At 27.5% G+C, this 20,398-nt stretch overlaps 2 protein-coding genes across 2 annotated transcripts; one reads left to right on the forward strand and one right to left on the reverse strand.

The window, feature by feature from the left end:
- Positions 1–1,649: 1,649 nt before the first annotated feature.
- LOC129973068 (uncharacterized) lies at positions 1,650–12,139 on the reverse strand. Its single transcript, XM_056087430.1, has 2 exons — positions 12,028–12,139; positions 1,650–3,936 (listed from the first exon to the last, which is right to left on the reverse strand). Exon 2 carries the CDS (start codon positions 3,876–3,878, stop codon positions 2,970–2,972), a length of 909 nt encoding a protein of 302 aa, XP_055943405.1. The 5' UTR covers positions 3,879–3,936; positions 12,028–12,139; the 3' UTR covers positions 1,650–2,969.
- A 460-nt stretch (positions 12,140–12,599) lies between these two features.
- LOC129972175 (uncharacterized) lies at positions 12,600–19,759 on the forward strand. The gene is made up of 2 exons (XM_056086204.1): positions 12,600–13,117; positions 18,430–19,759. The coding sequence occupies exons 1-2, from the start codon at positions 12,778–12,780 to the stop codon at positions 18,432–18,434; spliced, it is 345 nt and encodes a 114-aa protein (XP_055942179.1). The 5' UTR covers positions 12,600–12,777; the 3' UTR covers positions 18,435–19,759.
- The last annotated feature ends 639 nt before the right edge of the window (positions 19,760–20,398 follow it).

Here is a 20,398-nt window from a genome sequence, read left to right on the forward strand (position 1 = left end):
ATCAATACCAACAAATTAAGTCTACTTTTATAAGAAAAACAATAAAAAAATCTGTGATCTTTTTCAATATATCTTAAAATTAACGCTCCAGCCGCGATCCCGTGGGTTGGAAATCGATCCATTTTCTGTTGCATACCGCGTTTTTTCGCAGTTTAGTGTTTATTTTTACGATTACAGATTTTTATTATATTATTATCGTGTAACAATAGTATTAGTTCACTTTCTTTGAAAAATAGTTGAACTTATTTGCAAACCTCGCATCTAAATAGTGATTTTAAAGAATAACGCAACCAGAGGGTTAATAATTTACCAATTCATTTAGATAGATACAACATTTCTGAAATTATCGATAGTTGGTTATGTTGAAGCACAGCATTTGTAGTTGATTTTCATAAAAACAAAAATAAATAAGATTCAGCATGGCTGGGGTGGAAAAAGTAAATTTCTTCCTGCACTTACTCATTTTATTTGCAATCTTATCAAGCTAAGAATTAAAGCATTCCTATGGCTATCATCATACGATTGGCAAAATTGCCACGGAATTGATGACAGAACAATGCCATGTTCTAAATGAGTTTTTTAGATTATTTTTTAATAGAAAATAATTGCAGATTTGATGTTATGATGAAAAATTAAAATTCTGTTTTTATTTTTTAATTAAACGCCCAAAAAATAATTTTCCAAATTTCATGCTCCTAACTTCAGGGGCTTTATGTGTGGCATTGCTCAGGACAAACCTTAATATAGTAAGAGAGACTTCTTTGGGAAAAAAATTTCTATAAGTTATAAAAAGAAAAGAAAATCGTTATAAAATGATAAAAAAAAAACTGTAAATTTTTTTTTATTGTTATTATTTTCTTGGCAAGATCGGTCTACTTTTTTATTTTTTTTATTTCCTTGGCAAGATCGGTCTAACAAATAAAATTTTTTTTCAAATGAATAGGGACATTCAATAACTCCACGAAAGAAATCAAGACAACTGAAAATTAAAAGCTTCAAGTTAAAATTTCATCATACTAAATTTTACGCGATTGACTCACGTAATTAAATACCGCAATTACAATTCAATATAGTATAGTTGATTACTGTAACAGGCCATTCAAGCAATTGCTTCAAAACGACATATTAATGAGAATGATGATCGAATATGTTACTGTGTTTAGAGCAGCTTTTCTCATGGTTGATATATTTTTGGGGGCATCAAATTTATTCTGCTTTTTTATATTTCGTTGATCAGATCAATCTGCATATTCTTCTTTAACAACACATAAAAGTTTAAATATATACTTACCTGGCATAACTTAAATAAATTTTTCTGTATCTAAAACCTTGAAATTCGAACGCCTTTCGATTTGCAGAAAGTATGGAACAGCACGTATTTTGTACTGCCCCTTCCAGATAACTATTCTAGTATTTTAAATAAATGGCAATGCACATTGTTACAGAAAAAAGGGAGCAAAAAGAAACGAAAATGAATCATTAAGCCAGTTTGGCCATCCTCGATAAATGAAATTTCCTTCCAGAAACAAATTGATTAAAATCTGCTCATATATATAAATTCATACTTGTGCAGCTATTCATTCATTGAGAAATTGAATCTAAAATAAAATTCAACGTAACAATACTCTACACATATATTTATTAAAAATGATGAGTTTTTCTACAACAGTTGAAATTCAAAAAGCGCAGAGATTAAAATATGCAGCAATGACAATGTTTTATCAATAAACTGATGGAATAAATACAAGCTCACATCAAGACATATAACAAATATACCAGTTAATAGTTCAAGTAAATATTAGTATTATACTCTCTATATATTCAAATATTGAGGAAATATTCCAACTATTTTCCTTAATACTCTATTTACACAAATACAATGTTAAGAAACCATCTGTAATTTCTGTTTTCCTTTCTTTTTGTACTTTTTATACTGTAATTAAGAGTGCACTTCAACTCTCAGCTTCTCTATAGGCCTGTTTGTCCTTTAGGGAATGGAGAAATCTCGGTGTGTCTGAAGCTGGATATGCAGATTAATTAGAGTCATAAGAGCAAACAACAGATTCATGCTTTGCTCTATCTACCAATAAAAACAAATATTCTGAGTCATATGAGCGAACAACAGGTTCATGCCTTGCTCTATCTACCAATGAAAACAAATATCATAGAGACACATGGTTACATGTCTACACAGATGGATCAATGTTTAACGATGAAGACGATGTGGGAGTTGTGAATTTTTTTCCATGCTATGCACCAATAGGTGCTCATTCCACCCGTTACAATGGCGAAATCGTAGATATTTATATAGCATTAAAGTTAACGGCTTTCCGCCAGTCAGATGCATTTCAGAAGTAAGAGAAACATTAAATAAAGAACACTTTATACATCAATAAATGGAATTACAGGCAGATATAATGAAAAATTCAAGCAATTTATGTACAACAGGTTCATGCCTTGCTCTATCTACAATTGAAAACAAATATCCTAGAGACACATGGTTACATGTCTACACAGATGGATCAATAATTAACGATGAGGGAACCAGTGGGTGTTGTGAACTTTTTCCATGCTATGCAACAAACGGTGCTCATTCCACCTGTTACAATGGCGAAATTCAGATTATTCATATAGCATTAAAGTTAACGGCTTTCCGCAGACAGATGCATTTCAGAAGTAAAAGAAACATGAACACTTTATACATCAATAAATGGAATTACAGGCAGATATAATGAAAAATTCAAGCAATGTATGTACAACAAGTTCATGCCTTGCTCTATCTACAAATGAAAACAAATATCCTAGAGACACATGGTTACATGTCTACACAGAACGACGTGGGAACCAGATATAATGAAAAATTCAAGCAATTTATGTATTCAAATATTATTCGAAGAACAATTTAATCATCAAACCATACAAATTAAAAATTATAAAACATAAAATAACCATGTTTCAGTTCTTTATATTTAAGTAATTTGCCTGCGTTTATATTCATCAAATATCACAAGTAAAGCAACGAAATTTAATTTTGACAACACATTATCCACTTTAATCATTTCCAATGAAGACATCTTTCCAAATATGCATAAGGTAATTGCACCCTCCCTAACTGACATTTTGTGCACTATAGCATTCATTATTTGTGAATATGATACATTAATAGGTATCGGCCCATCTTTTGGAATTATATGAAAAATGACACAATGTACAAAACTCTTTATAACATTCAACAGCTTTTCTGTTTCAAAATTTTCTGGAAAATCATACCCTTTATTGACATCTTGATAATTAGAAGGTATACCAACACAATCATTTAAGTAATCAGAAAGAATACCCGCCAATCCAGGGGATTGGAAGTAGTCCCTCACAGTCATATCTTTCAGACGAGGTTCCCTCGAAAATGCCTCATCAGCTATCTCCTTTAATTTTAATATGCACACATTTTGAGTTTTTTGACAAAAATCATTCGCACATTGCTCGAAAATAACAGCACGAGACGTAAAAAATGGTTTATCCCTCACTTCCTGCTTATGACATACACGATTCTCTAAGGAAGTCGTAGTATTCACACTTGAATGATTATTACTGGAAGTACAAGGACCAGGATTAGCTAAATCTTCACACTTCCCACATGAAACAGCCTGGTTATCATCCTGAGTGTGGTGGTCATCAGCGACAGAAGTATTAACATTCTGTGTGCAAACAGGTGTCGTTTCTTGAGAAACTGGAGGAAACAAACTTCCAGAATTTTTTTCTCCTTCATAAGTCTTTCCCGATTGCAAACTATTTGAATCTGTTAATTGCTCAGACATCTTGGGAAAATCAGAAGATTCATGTCCATCATACTCTGAAGAATCTTTTTCAAATGCTGACATTATATGGTTTTCTTATAACAATGTATGCAACAAATAAATGGATTGGAATACATTAAACCTAAAAAAAAGTATAAAAAGAATAAACAAACAAATATGCATACACTAAACAATAAAAGAAAACTTTCTGAATTTTTATAAGGATAAAAGATACTTCTGTATTAACTGCCTGAGGGCATTTAATCATCAACAATACCATGCTTACTGCAATGAGCTATTAACCATCAAAGATCTCAAGTTAGTCTAATAACTATGCTCTCCAATGGCACAAATGCTGAATAATTTTAAGAAAAAAATTTAATCACGTCTTTTAAATTTTTGCAGCAGCAATTGTTACTAAAAAAGTATTTTTGTAATTTTTTTCCCATTAGCAATTAAAAGAAATGAAAGCCCTACTTAGTTTTGAAAAAAAAAAAAAGTAAGGGGAAAAAAAAAGTGCAACATCAAAACTTTTTAGCAATAATCTATGTATATGCAATAATCTAAACAATTTCACAATGGATGAAAATTTAAGAATTACAACAACTTATTTTTTGAATTATGAATAGTATTTGCATTTGCAATACAATTACAAATAGATGCGTTAGTTAATCATGTCAAGAAAAATGAAAAAAAAAAAAAAAAAGTCATAGCATTTATAACGTAGACCTACTTAATACTTTATCCGTTCTATTAAAATTAATTCATTCTACTCTCTTAATGTAATGTGCAAATGATAATTTTACAATTTTGGTGCTTTCATATTTTGAACCTGTCATAAATTATTATTTTTATTTCTTCTATTTCCATATATTTATCTAGTTTGCAGAACGTCTCGAATAGTATTTTCAAAAGCTCAGAGTTTATCAAACATCTATCTATCTATCTATATGACTTCAGTTTATCAACATCACAAATCTATTATTTGTATAAGAGTACTTAAAATTATTGAGTATGCGATTTGCTCAAGTTTTTATGAACTTTTTTGGACAGTTGAATAGGCTTCCCCAATGTTCATTTTAGAATTGCATTTGCCCCTTCATATCTATAAACAGCAGAAACAAGTTCCTGTAAAAGTTAACACTTCTTTTATTATATTTTAAAATTAATAACTAAACAAACTGATAACCTATATTGATGTTCTAATAAATGATAACATTTTTAATAGTTTTTTTTTTTTTTCCTAATTCAGGGAAGAGCAGAATCTTAAGCTCCAACAGTTAAAAAAATTGCTACAATTTCCTACATATTATCAAGATAGACATGTAAAGTAAATTATACTCTTAAAACAATTATATTCTTGCAATGTTCATTTCAGTGTCTTCAGACTACCACTTTTCGACAATTCTACCTTGCTAAGGAGTGGATTGAACGATGAGCGTATTTTTAGAATTCATCATTTCTTTTCTGTTTAATTTTTTATTTTAAAATTGCACATTGATTGCTTGTATGGCTAGTACAAGAGGCAACATCCTGTTCAGGAATGACACGTTAAATATTTATTTAATATCATTAAACATGATTGAGATTATATAATTTTAGTTTAATCTCAAAATATCATTCAAAAATTCAATAACAAATAAAAAAAATGTTTAAACAAAAATTACTTTGCAAAAAAGTGAATTACCAAATTTTAAGAAAGGAATTTTTAAATCTTCTGTTATTCACCATAATTTAATATTTCAGCCCTTTGGTGAAAACCAAAATTGCTTTAAAATATTTTATTGTGAATCAGTATCTCTTTCCTCAATATGATGAGTTATCAGCAGTTTTGATGCCCTAGTTTCAAGATGCATATAATAGTTCACTTTAATGTTAAATGTAAATATCTCCTCCTTTCATCTTTCCTCTCACCTCTGTTCTGACTAAGTAAACACTAGGGTTTGACGGTTTTTAAACCTAGTGTTAAAAAACCGGGTTTTTAAAGTAAATTTGTCATATTCGAAAACCGGTTTTAAGAATTCATATTATTATGTAAAAATTAATTTTGAACTTATTTGATTTGCTATTCATTCTATGCAAAGGGCAGCAAACACATTTTTTCAACGTTGCAAGTTGCGTTGGCTAGTGCTTGTGTACTGCACAGTTGCACCTCGAATTCGTCAATTTATGTTTTTCATGAACTTCCCTTTTCACTTTTTTTTTCTATGTGAAACAAAAGTTTGATAAAGTTCATCTCTTGCTTCTCGTCGGATGTTTTGTCTATCGGTATGAAGTCGGTGCTAATAGAAACGTCAGCAATTTGACGGGCTCGTTTCGAAGAACGTGTGAAAGGAATAAATAATTCCCCGTTTTCTGCTTCTTGATCACAGTATTTAATGATATCATATAAAATTTTCTTCGTACCACTCACTCCTAAAAGCTCTTTTACACCACTTGAACTAGCCATATCAATACGACATATTCAGTTAAAATAAAATGCTGTCAGAAATGACATAACACTCACATACACGTGGAAAAAAAAATAGAACTAAAAAAGTATTTAATGCGAGAAATCAAAGGTCAAGTGTGCTCAGCGTTCAGCGTCTCACCCCTCAATGGAATGGAATTGTCGAAATGTGGTATCAGAATGCGATCCGTCTCGAGTCACGACAGGTTTGCTTAATATTGTGAAGGTGAAAACTGGGAACAAAAATATAAAGTTGTTATATTTGGTAAAAAATAACGTAAGTATTAATTATGTTTATATTTTCTATTTTACATTTTATATTTTATTATATAAATTTCTTCTATCAAAAATTAGTGTAAAATAAGAAGTTCTGGCTTCTGTTTAATGAAATTTTAAATAAAACACAGGGAGTTAAAATATTCCATATTTTCTTTAGCAACGTTTTAACATAAATTATGTCTTTAGCAAGCATCGGGATTAGATTAAGAAATGTGTGTGTGTTTTTTTCAAAATTCCTAGAAAATGTATAGATTAGATTATTTTAAATTGCATTAATATTAATAGTTAAAATTATAAAATTGTAAAATAAACGTCAAAAATATTTATTCAATAACTCTAATTTCAGTTTTAGATAAAAATGAGCAAGTCGGAAGATTGGGATAGTTTCAAAAAGTTCGGGATAGACAAGGCAATCTGAATTCATTGTAATAAAATGTTGAGCTGCAAAGGAGCAATCATCTACGAGCAATCTACATAATTATTTGAAAGCAGTTCATAAAATAACTGTCGGATAACTGTTTAGTTTCTTGAAGACCCTGAAGAAAAACTTACAAATCCAAAGACACTGAAAGCTGAATTTTCATTATTTGAAGAAACGAATAAAAGAACAAAAAACTTAAATTTGTAATTTGATGCCAAACTCAGTAACTAGTGAACGAGTATTTTTAATTTCAGGCAATATTGTGTCCAAAATAAGAACGAGACTTAGCCACCGTTCAGTGGATATTTTGTTTTTTAAAATCCTATTTTCTTGGGAGAAATTAAAATTTGTGAAAATAATATAAATATTATTTGAAATTTTTGTTTCAGTTTTCGTTATTTTGTGCAAGTAATATGTATATGTAATCTTTAATTTTGTTTTTTATATTTTGACTTCAATATTGATTTCACTTTTTGTTATTTTATATAAATTAAAATAAAATTTAAAAAAATAGAATAGCGAAAGATATTTTATTTTTCCCTATTCAATTTTTTTTTGACAAAAATTCGAAAACCGTTTTTTTTTTTTTTTTTTTTTTTTTTTTTTTTTTGGGAAATATCGAATTTGAAAACCGGTTTTTGTATAAACCCTAGTCAACACATCCTGCTACATGCGCAAAACAGCGGAGGGTTTTTGAATCCAAGAATAAAGAATAATTGCAGTTTATATATATGCATTCCAGAATTTAATCTCTACAACCTTTATTAGTGTATAAATTTAACTATAAATTTATTTAATACTGTACAAAATATTCAATTCCATCTGACCAGAGGTGATCTGTATGACAAAAATCAAGATGATGCTATATACCATACATACACAATGAGGAATTGTGTATTTTCATTATTTAAATTTTCGTTTGTTTTTATTAATCTCTAATACTTTAATGGTTAATGAAATAATTATAATGTAAGAATGTAGATTTTCTAATTGATTCATTTTTATTAGTAACTTAATTTTTTCAATCAGATTATTTATGTAATTTATCGGAATTTATGAAGACCTACAAAATATCAGTCAGGGTTGCCATTTAAATCTGGAAGGAAAAAACAATTCCCTATTTTTCCCTGTACATATATTCAAGATACAAGAAATGCACGAAGTGCATGTGCTAGTTATAATGAAATATGGTTTTAAGAAGTAGAAAAAGCAAGCAAAGGAAGCAACAACTCAACATTCGAAATAGCATATAAAAAGAAGGTTTATATTTACATACAGAAAAAAACAAACCCAATTTTATCTTTATTACTTAGAATTTAGACAAAATTTATAAATTAAGTGGAAGGGAATATATATATTACCTCTCATGCTCTTCAACTGTTAAGTCACACAAAATTAAGAATTTGGGTGAAATAAAACAAAAATTTTTGTTATCACGATACAAATCATTTAATAATTACTTAACAAAAAAAAAAATTAAAACATAATATTATTTAAACAGTATGCAATAAATGTATTTTGTCGAATTTCCTGAATCCATTCAGTAAAATCAGGATTGATTTTTTATAAACCCAATTTATATTAAATATGATTTTAAGCATATATGTAAATCATTTTAAGCATCCAATAACTATTAAATGTGCATTCTTTAAATAAATTCTCTAATTTACTATAAATAAGGTAACAGTTGAAGTCTTGTTGTACAGTTTCTAAAATAATATAGTTGACTAATTACCACTGCCCTGCTTCTGCAGATTAAATGTTGCCAATCCCGCTAGAGAAATGTATCGATTCTTTCACACAGTACAAAAGTCAAGTGAATGCTCATTAACTGCAATTTAGGAAATTGATGGGTAAAAAAAAAAAAAAAAACTGACACATATTGTAAATGGAATGATCTATACAGAAAAAAAGCAGAAAGAGAGAGAGAAGCAGCAAGTATCCACATTACACAATCACAAATGGCATTGTTTCAGTTTTTAGAAGCTATGATTACAATCTTTTATTCTAGAAATCTTTTGAGACTGACGTTTTTTAATATAGGAAAAAAAAAAAAAAAACCCTAAGAAAAAAAAATTCCATGTTTTTAAGAAAATTTTCAAAATTTCTGTGTTTTTTCAATTCTTCCAATGGTGCGGCAACCCTGATCAGTAGAGTAAAACTATTACAAAATAAAAGATTGAAAATGTTAAAAAACATAGCCAGTAAGATATTTTGTGCTATTAATAATTATTGCAAAAAAAAAAAAAAAAATTAGTCACTTTTATTTTGTTATTTCTGCAATTAGTAAACAATCTTTAATTGAATATTATCTCTTGAATTTATACAAGTGTATGAAATTTATCCTGAATTAGGGCTTGGACTCTGATCCTGTCTATAAATAACCAAAATGAAAATACATCAAATAAATTAGGTTTTGGATTTTAAATACTTAACTCAATTAAAATAAACAACTATTATTTTTTATTTAGCAATAAATCCTTTACTTTTTAAAATGTGTAAGCAAAAAAATTTTTTTGCATAGAAAGGTATTTCAATGGTAAAAGATCTTTGCTCTAGCAGCATCAGAACTCAGTGATCAAAAAGTAGTTGCTGTTCATATGAATACAGTGTAATAAAAGTACAGAATAAATTACATTAAAAGAGGAAAATAATGCTAGAGGGTTAAGCTATTAAAAAAACATTACAATTTCTGTTTTTTATCAACTACATTAAAAAGACAATAGAATTAAATTATTGATGATGGATTTGAATATTATGTATAAAAATTAAAATCTAATGCAATTATTAAATACTGCACAGTGACATTTTGTACGAAGAAAGAAATTCTAAGAAGTATTATTATCATTACATTATTATCTTTGAATCACATGTATGTATATATATTTCAGTCAGGAATGATCAGTTCCAAATACAGGGTGGCCATTTTAAAAAAATTCCCCCACTTATTGCTACTAATTTTATTTGTTTCCTGGCCTTCTTCCTACTTAGAATCACTATACATGTGCAAATATACATTATTAAAAACTCCTTTCATGAGTTATTTAAATATCTTTATGAAATATAATTTTTAAATCATGAAATTATCCTAAAATGTTATTAAACCAGCATATTAAATTTCTAATGCAGAAAAAAATACTGAAATTTTTAACAACATGCATTGCTTCTAAAATTGCCTAAAAATTGTAGGAAACATTAAAACTACTCCTTGCAGTACAAGTTAAATTATTTTTATGCTAAAGGTTATGAACTCTGCACAAAATTTAAAAATATTTAGTGTTCTTTTCAAAAGTATGATAAATACATTTGCAGCCTAAATATCAAAATAATATGATTACTTGCAACTAAACATCGTTTTGCAAAGGTTTAAAAAGAAAGAGAGAGAGAGAGAGAGAGAGAGAAAACTACTAAAATATTATTTTAAATCTTTTATCTTTGATAAATCGTAATAATTTATTTGCTCTCTAATAATTTATAATGCTAATAATTTATTTAGTAATGAATAAAATATGTTTGCCTCTTACAACTAAAATACATAAAATTAAAAAAAATAACCAATTGTAAATTTTAAAATTGAGATAACATATTAATAATTCTAACATAATGAAATAACATATAATAATAATATTCTTGCTTCCCTTTTTTTCTTTTCAAATTTTCCCTTAATTCCTTCCTTTTGTTTCTTCTCTTTATACTCTTCATTATTGACAGGTAAATTTCTAATAATTAAAATTGTTTTGATACTTCAAAATTACTTATTCCACTATTTGCTTAAATGCTGTAATAATTTTTTTGTTCTGCAATGAAAGTTTGTTCTTTCATATTATCCTATAAATAATCACTATTGATTGAAAATCCTTTCTCAACATTAATGTTATCATGAGAAAGTATCACTAACATCTTTAACAACGATATGGCATCATTGCAGTTTTGCGTTGAAACAGGGTCAAACCAAAATTTATTCACTCTCATTGCTTTTTGAATAATGGAAACCAATCTTTCTGACAGCTTCATTAGGATTGTTGTAGTCAACATTCTTCAGCTTATCACTCATCTTATCATTACGAAATTCCAAAAAGTTGCCATACCCTTGGAAGAAAGCTGTCCCCAGGTTACTGTCACTAAGATCAGTTTGGTGACATTAGGGTTTGAACAAATGATTTCGTAAAATCGCATACTTGGTGCAAAATGCTCATGTTGGCACTTTTTCTCAATTTTTATGTATTTTCTAGACCTTTTCTTAATATCCTGTATCTTTTCTTCTTAGTTCTGTTAACATCTTGAAGTACAATATAATGCAAAACTTCTCAACAAGACCTTTTTCTTTCCCTAACTCCAAGAATTTAAAGTAAAAGAAAGTTGGTGCTTACTTAAGAATATTAATTAATTAAAAATATTTTATTATCTAAACAATATCCTTAACAGTACTTTTTACAAATGTTAAAGAATCTGAAATTTCTGACAGTTCAAATTGCAACCGAGATAATGGCACATAGTTTAAGATGTCGTCTTGGTTTACAATAAAATATTAAATAAAGTAACATAAATAAAATAAATATTAAATAAAGTATAATTATGCTTTTGACTACTACTGGGACATATATGCCCCACTCATATTTTAAGTAAGTCCATGCATTGAAAATTTACAATCTAGGGGTTCGATTGTACATTAACTAGAATTTGGATGTAAATATATATAAGAGCTATAAATTTTCATCACTAAGAAGCTGAGATCTAAATAATGGAGAACTGCCATATTTACTATACAAGAACCTCCAAAAGTTAAAGATACTAAGATAATATTAAACTCAATCATTTCAAAAGTACTCCAAAAATTATGATTTCATTCGTAACATTTTGGCTTATAATAATGAAAAATAAGACACAGATTTATCATAACATACATATACATATCAAGTAAAAAATGAATTCATTGACACTGATATTCAACTAGATATGCTGTAAATCTAACACTAATTATAAAAGCATAATGCATCGAAACTAATCGTATAACTGGCATTTGCTTTTACTCCGAATCAAAATTAAAAATAATGTTGAAACCTCAAAAGCTAACAGGTGCTTACCGGCATACGCTTCAAAATGGCGGTTTCAGATGTAAAGATGACTATCGTCTCGACAACCGTATATTTCGAAGGCACAGAGTAGTGCTGGAGAAACTGTGTTGTTACTGATATCGATTTCCAAATTAATTTCGCCAAAGTACGCGTCTTATTGCCAAAGGGAAAGATAAATTGCCAACAGAAGATTTCCCATGACGTTCACTCTAAAGTCACGTGATCAAACAAACCAATCAGATTCGACTTGTGGTCGGGTGTCTCCTGTGATTGAGGCGCCTGTACAGAAACTGCTGTCGTACTTTTGTGTCCTGCTGTTAACGTTATCCTGGGGAGGCGCTACGCATGTAATTTGAATAGTAATGCACAAAGATTTAGATTATGAGGAAAGTATTTTTCAGCCCTATTCTATTCATATTCTACATTTTTTTAAATAAAAAAAATTACTTCAATAAGGGAGGAATTATTTTTATATCATACTGCCTTGAAAAGTTACAGATAAATAAGCACTACAACTTCATGGATAAAAATAAGGAAGTAAAGTGAATTAAAAGAATAATATTGCATCATTTATCCAGCCATGTGTTGAAAGTTGATTCATGTGTATCTTGTCTCAACATGTTTTTTGCATGTTATTATTGTTTTTGTTTATAAAATCATTCTTGTTCTTTGAAAATAAGTGCCGTACTATTCAATCATCATTCTTTCTTTTATTTTATTCATCATCATTGAATAAAACAACCCATCTTAAATTTCGTTATGTGCAAAAGTAAATTAAATGTAAATTGCTTAAAAGAACTGCTCAATGCAACTGAAACAAAAGCTCAGAATGATTGGATTGTGGATAGAAGAGGCAGGAAGATGGAGAAATCTCTGCTATCGAAAGTTCTACTTCATATCACACAACAAAAAATACAAAGGAAGTTGGATAAAAAACTTAAAAAGGAAGAAAAGAAACTCAAAAAGGCGTTGAAGAAGAAGAAACGACCCAAACATGAGATAGTCTCTTGCTCACCTTCTGAAGGCCTGAAGATAAAAATAAAAATCATCAAGCCTCAAGAGAAACTGATGGATCATCCTTTGGAACAGCACTCAACTAGTGAGCCATTTTTATTTCTTTTACTTTTTGATTACATTGGACATTTTTTTATATTGTAAATTATTATGCTATTACAGTAATGCTCTAAATCTGTTTTAAAATTTCAGATTGGCTAAGAATTTAATATCTAACATTCTATAATGCTGCATAATGATCTAGAATATTCTAGAAATGATCTTATTTAATTATTCTTTAGATTTTCAAATTATAATAGTGTTTGTCAATATTTTAAAATATTATGAAAGAGAGCATTTTCTGTTGTGGTCCTCACACTCTCATGTTAATCTTTTATTATACTTTAAAATACTTCTGAAGGCTTTTATGATTGTGATGTCTGATGCCAGCAGTGTATTAGCACAATTATTAAATTATTACTATCCAAAGTTTGGTTGAAGTATTGTTTAGAAGGAGATATGGAATGGATACATGTGCATTGACTTTTATTTATTTACTTGACTTATTTACATTAAGTTGTTTGTGGTTCAAGTATGAAGTTATAAGTTATCCTAACAAGATAACATGATGCCAGCATACCATCCTCTTCTTTTTGGTGGTTACTTTTTCATTCTGTTAGGTTTGAAAATTATTCCTTTTTTTTTTTTTTTTTAAGTATAAAATAGTACTTGTATCAACTAATTAATATATCAATCTGCTTCACAAATTTTCTTACTTTTTTTAACTCTTACCCTTTAGTGATTGTATTTTAGAAAATTGTATAAAAATAGGAAAAAAGTTATAATGACTTTCATTTATACATTTCTTGATAGCAACATGATCTAATATTAGTGAATAAATTTGGATATTAAATATTTTTAAATAGTTATATTAAAAAAATAAACTTATAAAAATACTTCATAATTATAAAAATACTTCATAATTTTTATTAACAATAATTTGAGTTAGAGGAGGTTAAAAGATATATATATATAAAGGTGGCTTCAAATTATTATCTTAAATTCTTCCTTTCTCAAAATTTAAATTGTGATTTGTTTTGCGAAAGTATATTTGGTACTTACGTATCAACTGCATGTTTTTTGGCAAATTTTAAATTTAGTTGCTTGTTATTGTCCAGTATAATCAATAATTTAACATGATGCCTTTGGTAATTTTTTTCATTCATGATTTGCTGATTGCAATAAACATGACATTTTAAGTGATTTTTTTTTATTTTGGGTGTTTAACCTTTGATATGTATTTAATACCCAAGTACCAAATATTTTAGTATGATGGGTTATGGTTATATTTTTATGTGTATAATACTTTATGATAATATATGTATGATATATTGTTTGACAAGGGATTGTAAAATCTTCCGCTCTTTTGTGCATGCATTAGGATGGGTTTAATTCGTCAGAATAAGGGTGAGAGGAAAGAGAGGTTTTATTAAATGTAAACATTACAGCTAATTAGTAATACAGAAGGAAAAAAAGTACTAATGTACAGTAAAATATTTCAGAGCAATTTTTATTTAATGTAAGGAGTATAAACATCAAATTATGAAGAATAAATAAAAAATTTCTGTTCTTAAATTTTGGTAATTACTTTTTTACAAAATGATACTGGTATGTTATTGAATTTTTTTGGCAATATTTTAAGATTAACAACAATAGATAATCAAGACTTTATTCTATTTCAAACATTTTATTTTCATTTTAGGAATTGCTGTAAATATCGAATGTCTTAAAAGTATTATAAAAATTATTTTAAAACTATGATATTTTTTTTTATTTTTATATTTAAAAAAATTATTAACAAAAATTTTTCTACTTAAAAATATTATTATTTTTAAATACATTACATGAAATAATTTGCAAATTTTACCTTTAAATTTCATCTTCCTCACTTTCCGCTGTAAGGGTGGCTTTACTGTGACACTCACTATCACTTTCTTCTTCATTTATTAAAGAAATTTGAAGAGTTTTGCACATATCTTCAATAATAACCAATATTTCATTTCAAGTTTTTCAACATGCTTACAATGAGACTACTACCTATCCTTAGACATTTTATGTATGGTCTCTTCCATTTCTGGAGTAATTTATTCATTTCCATGTCGGCTATGGGGTTGATATCTCTAATTTTTCTTTTTATATTTGTCCAAATGTACTCGATTGCATTGATGTCGCAATGGTATTGTGGAAGCCGAAGTACTTGAAAACCATGCTCTTGTAACATAATTTCAAATCTATTAGTTTTAAATTTTCGAGCATTTAATTTTACAAGTTGTAATAATTCTATTTTTAAGGAATCAAGTGAATGAATGATAGAATTTGCTACCAGTCTATCTAAAATTTCTCTTTTGTGGTTATTTGAATTTGGAACTTTACTAACCTGAACAATATGATCTGGTGTGTTATCTGTTACAACCACAGCATTTTCTGTCAAATTAGGGATCAATTTTTTCGTTCGCCCACTTCTAAAAAATTTGCAAGTTCATTTGTCCGTGATTGTCTCCTTTCGTATTATTGGCTTTATGAATGAGATTTACATTATGCAAAAATCCCATGTTGCCCCCAACATACAACACAATAATGCAACATGACGCATTTCCGATTTGGAGTATGCCATTTTCTGACTGCCAACATTTATTAAAAGTCAAGTTACTATCAACCCAAGTTTCATCAATATAAATTATTGGTCTATTTTCTATGCAATATCTTTTTATGGTTCTTATTATGTCCTCGATTTCAACTAAAATTTTTGGTTTATTCTGACTTTTTTTCCATTTAAAGCTAGTTTAATGTAGAATTTTCCTTAACTATTCCTTGCTTCACTTAAAGTTTATTATTTCTTTCAAAACTGGAAGTAGTTCATTCAAATAAGGGATTGTTCTTTCTTTGATATAAAAATTGTGCACAGTTCATCTTATTTTTGCTACAATCGAATTCATCAATTGATGTTTTTTTCAAAAACATCCCCTTTCACCTTTTTTTTAGGTGAAATGAAAGCTTGATGAAGTTCATCTCTTGTTTCCCATCGGTTCTTCTTAATGATGTTAATAGAAGTGCCGGCAATTTGACTGGCTCGTTTCGAAGAATGTGTGACAGGAATAAATAATTCCCAATTTTCTGCTTCTTGGTCATAATATTTAATGATATTATATAAATTTTTCTTCATTCCACTCTTGAAAGCATTTTTATCACTTGAATTAGCCATATCAATACGAAATGTGGTCCATTTAAATAAATAAAATGTGGTCAGAAATGACATAACACTCGCATACATGTGGAAAATTTTTTTTTAATTAAATAGTATCTAATAGAGGAAATCTAAGGTCAAAGGTGAATACTGGAAATGCGCTCATCGTTCCATGTTTCACCCTTTAATGAGATGGAATATTCTCTATTTTTGCCTACTTATATTTTATGAAATAATTGTTTCTTTTATATTGTTTATTAAATGATTTTTATTGCTAGTAAACTTACCATTAATGACTTTTTTTATTGATTATTGATTTATCAAATCTTTAATTAGAAGTTTGGTTTGACAAAGATTTATTATAATTTTTTAATAATTTTTCTGCTATAATATCAAAACATATTATCAGAACAAAATAAACAAAAATGATTTACCATTAAATTTTGACACAATCTTGAATGTTTAAAAATTGTAACCTTTCACTGATATCAATTTTGTTTCAATGACTCAATTTTTTCTTTACTTTCAAAAGTTTTTGAAAAAATCGTTTTAAACTAATTTGTTTCAATTATTTTTATTGGAATGAAATTCAAGAAAATATCATTGCTTCTTCAAAGTGTTCAGCCACATGGTTTTACCAGTGTTGTTATCATTAAGATTTAAAAAAAAAAAAAATGTTTTATGTGCTTTAAACTCGAAAACTTTAAAGCTGTTCAATGAATAAGATTCTTCACTTGATGAGTGTTGTTAAATTTTGAAGCAATACTATATATTGTTTTGTGCTGGCTTCAAAATATACTTTTTTAAAAATATATCACCTAGCATTTTTTATTTGCTTCTGGCAACCAAATCATTTTAACTTCATGAATTTTATTCCATTATTTGTAAAAACTAGGAATCATTAAATTTCATTTCTTCGTAAAATATATGGTTGTGTTTTTATTTAATTTTTTTAAAGCTAAAATAAGAAATGTTTTATTTATTTTTGCATATAGGTTAAAAAGCAATTTTTAGTAATTTTTTGAAATTTGAAATGTTAAATTTTTTGTATTAAAGGAATTTGATTTAAAAAAAACTCAGTTATAACATGGCATTGTTCTATCATCAATTGTTGTGGTATTTTTGCCTATCTTATGACGGTAATCATCCTGTAATGCTTTAGTTCTTAACTATACAAGCCTGCAAATAAAATGTTATAGATTGAAAAATATGATGAGTTAACACAAAAGGAAATTTATATTTTCCATCCCAGCTGTGCCGAATCTGGGATGGAAAATTTATTTGTTCGAATATATGTTACTGCTTATATAAAAATTTAATAAAAGATTTTTGATTATGTTATACTTCTACATCATTCCTAACATTTTCAGAAATGGTATATCCATCCAAATTAACTGGTCATTTATTAATTTTAAAAAATCTTGAAAAAATCACAAATTTTTTAATGTTTATTTTATAAAGATTTAATTTTTTGGTAATGATAGTTCTTTCATTTTCTGGTCAGTTTTATATTTTTGTTAAGACCAATGAGACGTAATTTGTTTTACAATAGAAGAAGTTGTGCTCTTGCAAAAATAAATATTAAATCTAAAAGAAAAAAAATTAAAAAAAGGTACTCATTTGAAATTAATTAAAAAATTTTTTTAAAAAATCTGTGCATTATTATCAAAGAGAAAATATCCTATACTTAGGAAACATGCAGATTTATGTATACATACATATACAGTGGTGCTTAATTTGGGGAGAGGGGGAGGTCTGAGGTGCTTAAAAAGGCTTAACTTTTGCACCCTGGATGTACCAATACTATGTTGAAGTATTAATTTTACTTTGTATTCCTTTCAATCTGTGCTGTTCAATTTTTTTTTTTTTTTTTTTTTTTGTTTACTTGAATGTTTAAAACCCTTTGCAACAGTTTCTCTTTAGGCAACTGTAGTGTTCTGTTGGAAAAGAAAAAGATTATTTGTTTTTCTATGCATAACTTACCCTTAAAATTTATTAATGACCTTTTGAGATCCTTTCTTCTTCAGATAATAAGGAAGTTAATATACTTTTATTTTTGTTAGTTTTTCGTATTTGAAGCTAATTAATTCTTTGTCATTTATTTATACAGTTTCTGTTGTAGTTTTCAAATGATTATTAATATAGCCTTTAACATGTTTCATTTTATTTTTTAGCTTAATCTCTTGAAATGAATGCTGGAGACTATTTCTATAAGTAATTTATAGCACATGGAAAGAAGAATGTGCAGAAAATATTTGCGTCCTCAAATGACTATTTCACTTGATATTTGTAAAAATGTAGTTCATTAATATTGAATTACTTTTCCAATGATTGAGATCGGTGCAAGATCTACATAATTTTTGTATTGTTCTTGTATTTTTTGAACTTTATATGACATTTCAAATTGTACCTGAATATTTCACAAGAGCTTTTCTTGTTTGACTTTTAACAGTATTATTTTTTATATGTATTTGTTATTTTTAACTGTGATATATATGTGCATATACACCATTTTTTATAAGCAATCTGTATACCAGTATTGCTTTTCCTATTTTTATATGTAACTGAATTTGTGTTCATTCCACTATTCAAATTTGTGATACTATAGGGCTTATAATGTTGACATTTACCAGTTAATCTGTATTTATATAAGATACTGTGATTTATATTGTTGAATGTTTATTTTTAATGATAGTAGCTAAATCAAAATACACATTTTATTATGTTAATGGAGAGTATTCAGCTGTTGTTAGTACATTTGAATATTCACATACAAAACTCGGTGATGTATTGGAAGTAATTGTTTTCCATAAATTACTCATTACAAGTCTAAAAGCTGTCTTATATAATTCATATAAGCATTTTGTGCAATGTTTGAAATATTTTTTAACTTCTAAGTCAGTTCAGTTTGTAGAAACTTAATTTCTGTAATTTATAAATGATTGCAAACTATTCCTTGTTATATAACTTATTTTGAAGTATATAATTTATTTTTATTAAGATCTGGTCAGTTTTTCAGAATATGAATATTCTTGAAACTTATTTAAATGCTTAAATATATTTTTTTATATTAAATTGTTTATAATGTTTTCAGAGACATTGGTTCTGGTAAAATACATGTTTATGATTCCCCTCCTCCTAGGTAGATGGTTGTCTTTAAATGTTCTGTTAGTAAAAATACATTTTCGAATATTTAATAAAAACAACAAATGGCAACATGAATCCCAATCTTTTTTTCTTTTTTTGATGAGTTTATAAATGGATTAAAATTGTTTCCTTGAAAGAAAAATTATCTGTGTATGTACCTGAAAGAGTTTAGGCCATTTTTATACATTTAGGAGTTGTGCAAAAGGATGATTTGTATTTTGTGAGCTTTAAATGCTTTGATATTATGATTATGAATTATTAATTACATTTACTGACTGTATTTTATAGTCTTGTATTTGCTTTTAAAATTTGTACTTGAACAAACTACATTTTTGTAATAAAATATTTCAAAATTTACTTATTGAATTCATTTTGTAGTTTAGTGAACATGAATCTAATCAGATCAAAACATTTAAATATTTTAATATTAAAATTGTGTTTCTATCTTCAGATAAGCATTATAAATTTTGTAGCATTCTTTTATAACTATGCAAAATTTAGTTCTATCTGCAATATAAGTTAATTAACAAATTTTATATTTGATTAATTGATTCATCATGCTTACTTGTTTTATAAAATTCATATTCAATAATTTTATACAACATTCCTTTTTTTAAATATTTGAAGACTGTTAATGTAAAATGCATTCAGTGCCAAATTGCTAATTTTACAGGAGAATTTTGTTATTTTATGCATTTTCTAAGTAATATTCTCTTGTACCTGTCATAATGGAATTTAATACATTCTCCAATCATTTACAGTTAGTATATCCTTAGGAAAATGCATTGATTTGTTTACCAACTCGTAAATGTTAGGAATTTTTCCAGGTTGTAAACTTTAATATTTACTATGTTTCAAGGCAAAATTGTATTATTTTTTCTTATTTTGTAGCCTGCTGCATTTTCCATTATCAGTCTATATTTGATTGCTATTAATAATTTAACAAAGGAATGCTATGAGGAATCTTCTATTATTTCGGCCTAGAAATTTTCTTGA

Source organism: Argiope bruennichi, chromosome 6 (assembly GCF_947563725.1).
Source record: "Argiope bruennichi chromosome 6, qqArgBrue1.1, whole genome shotgun sequence".
NCBI lineage: Eukaryota > Metazoa > Arthropoda > Arachnida > Araneae > Araneidae > Argiope > Argiope bruennichi.

Bases quoted from the DNA above. Each gene is read 5' to 3' on its own strand.
- LOC129973068 (XM_056087430.1), bottom strand. From the start codon at position 3,878: ATGTCAGCATTTGAAAAAGATTCTTCAGAGTATGATGGACATGAATCT.
- LOC129972175 (XM_056086204.1), top strand. From the start codon at position 12,778: ATGTGCAAAAGTAAATTAAATGTAAATTGCTTAAAAGAACTGCTCAAT.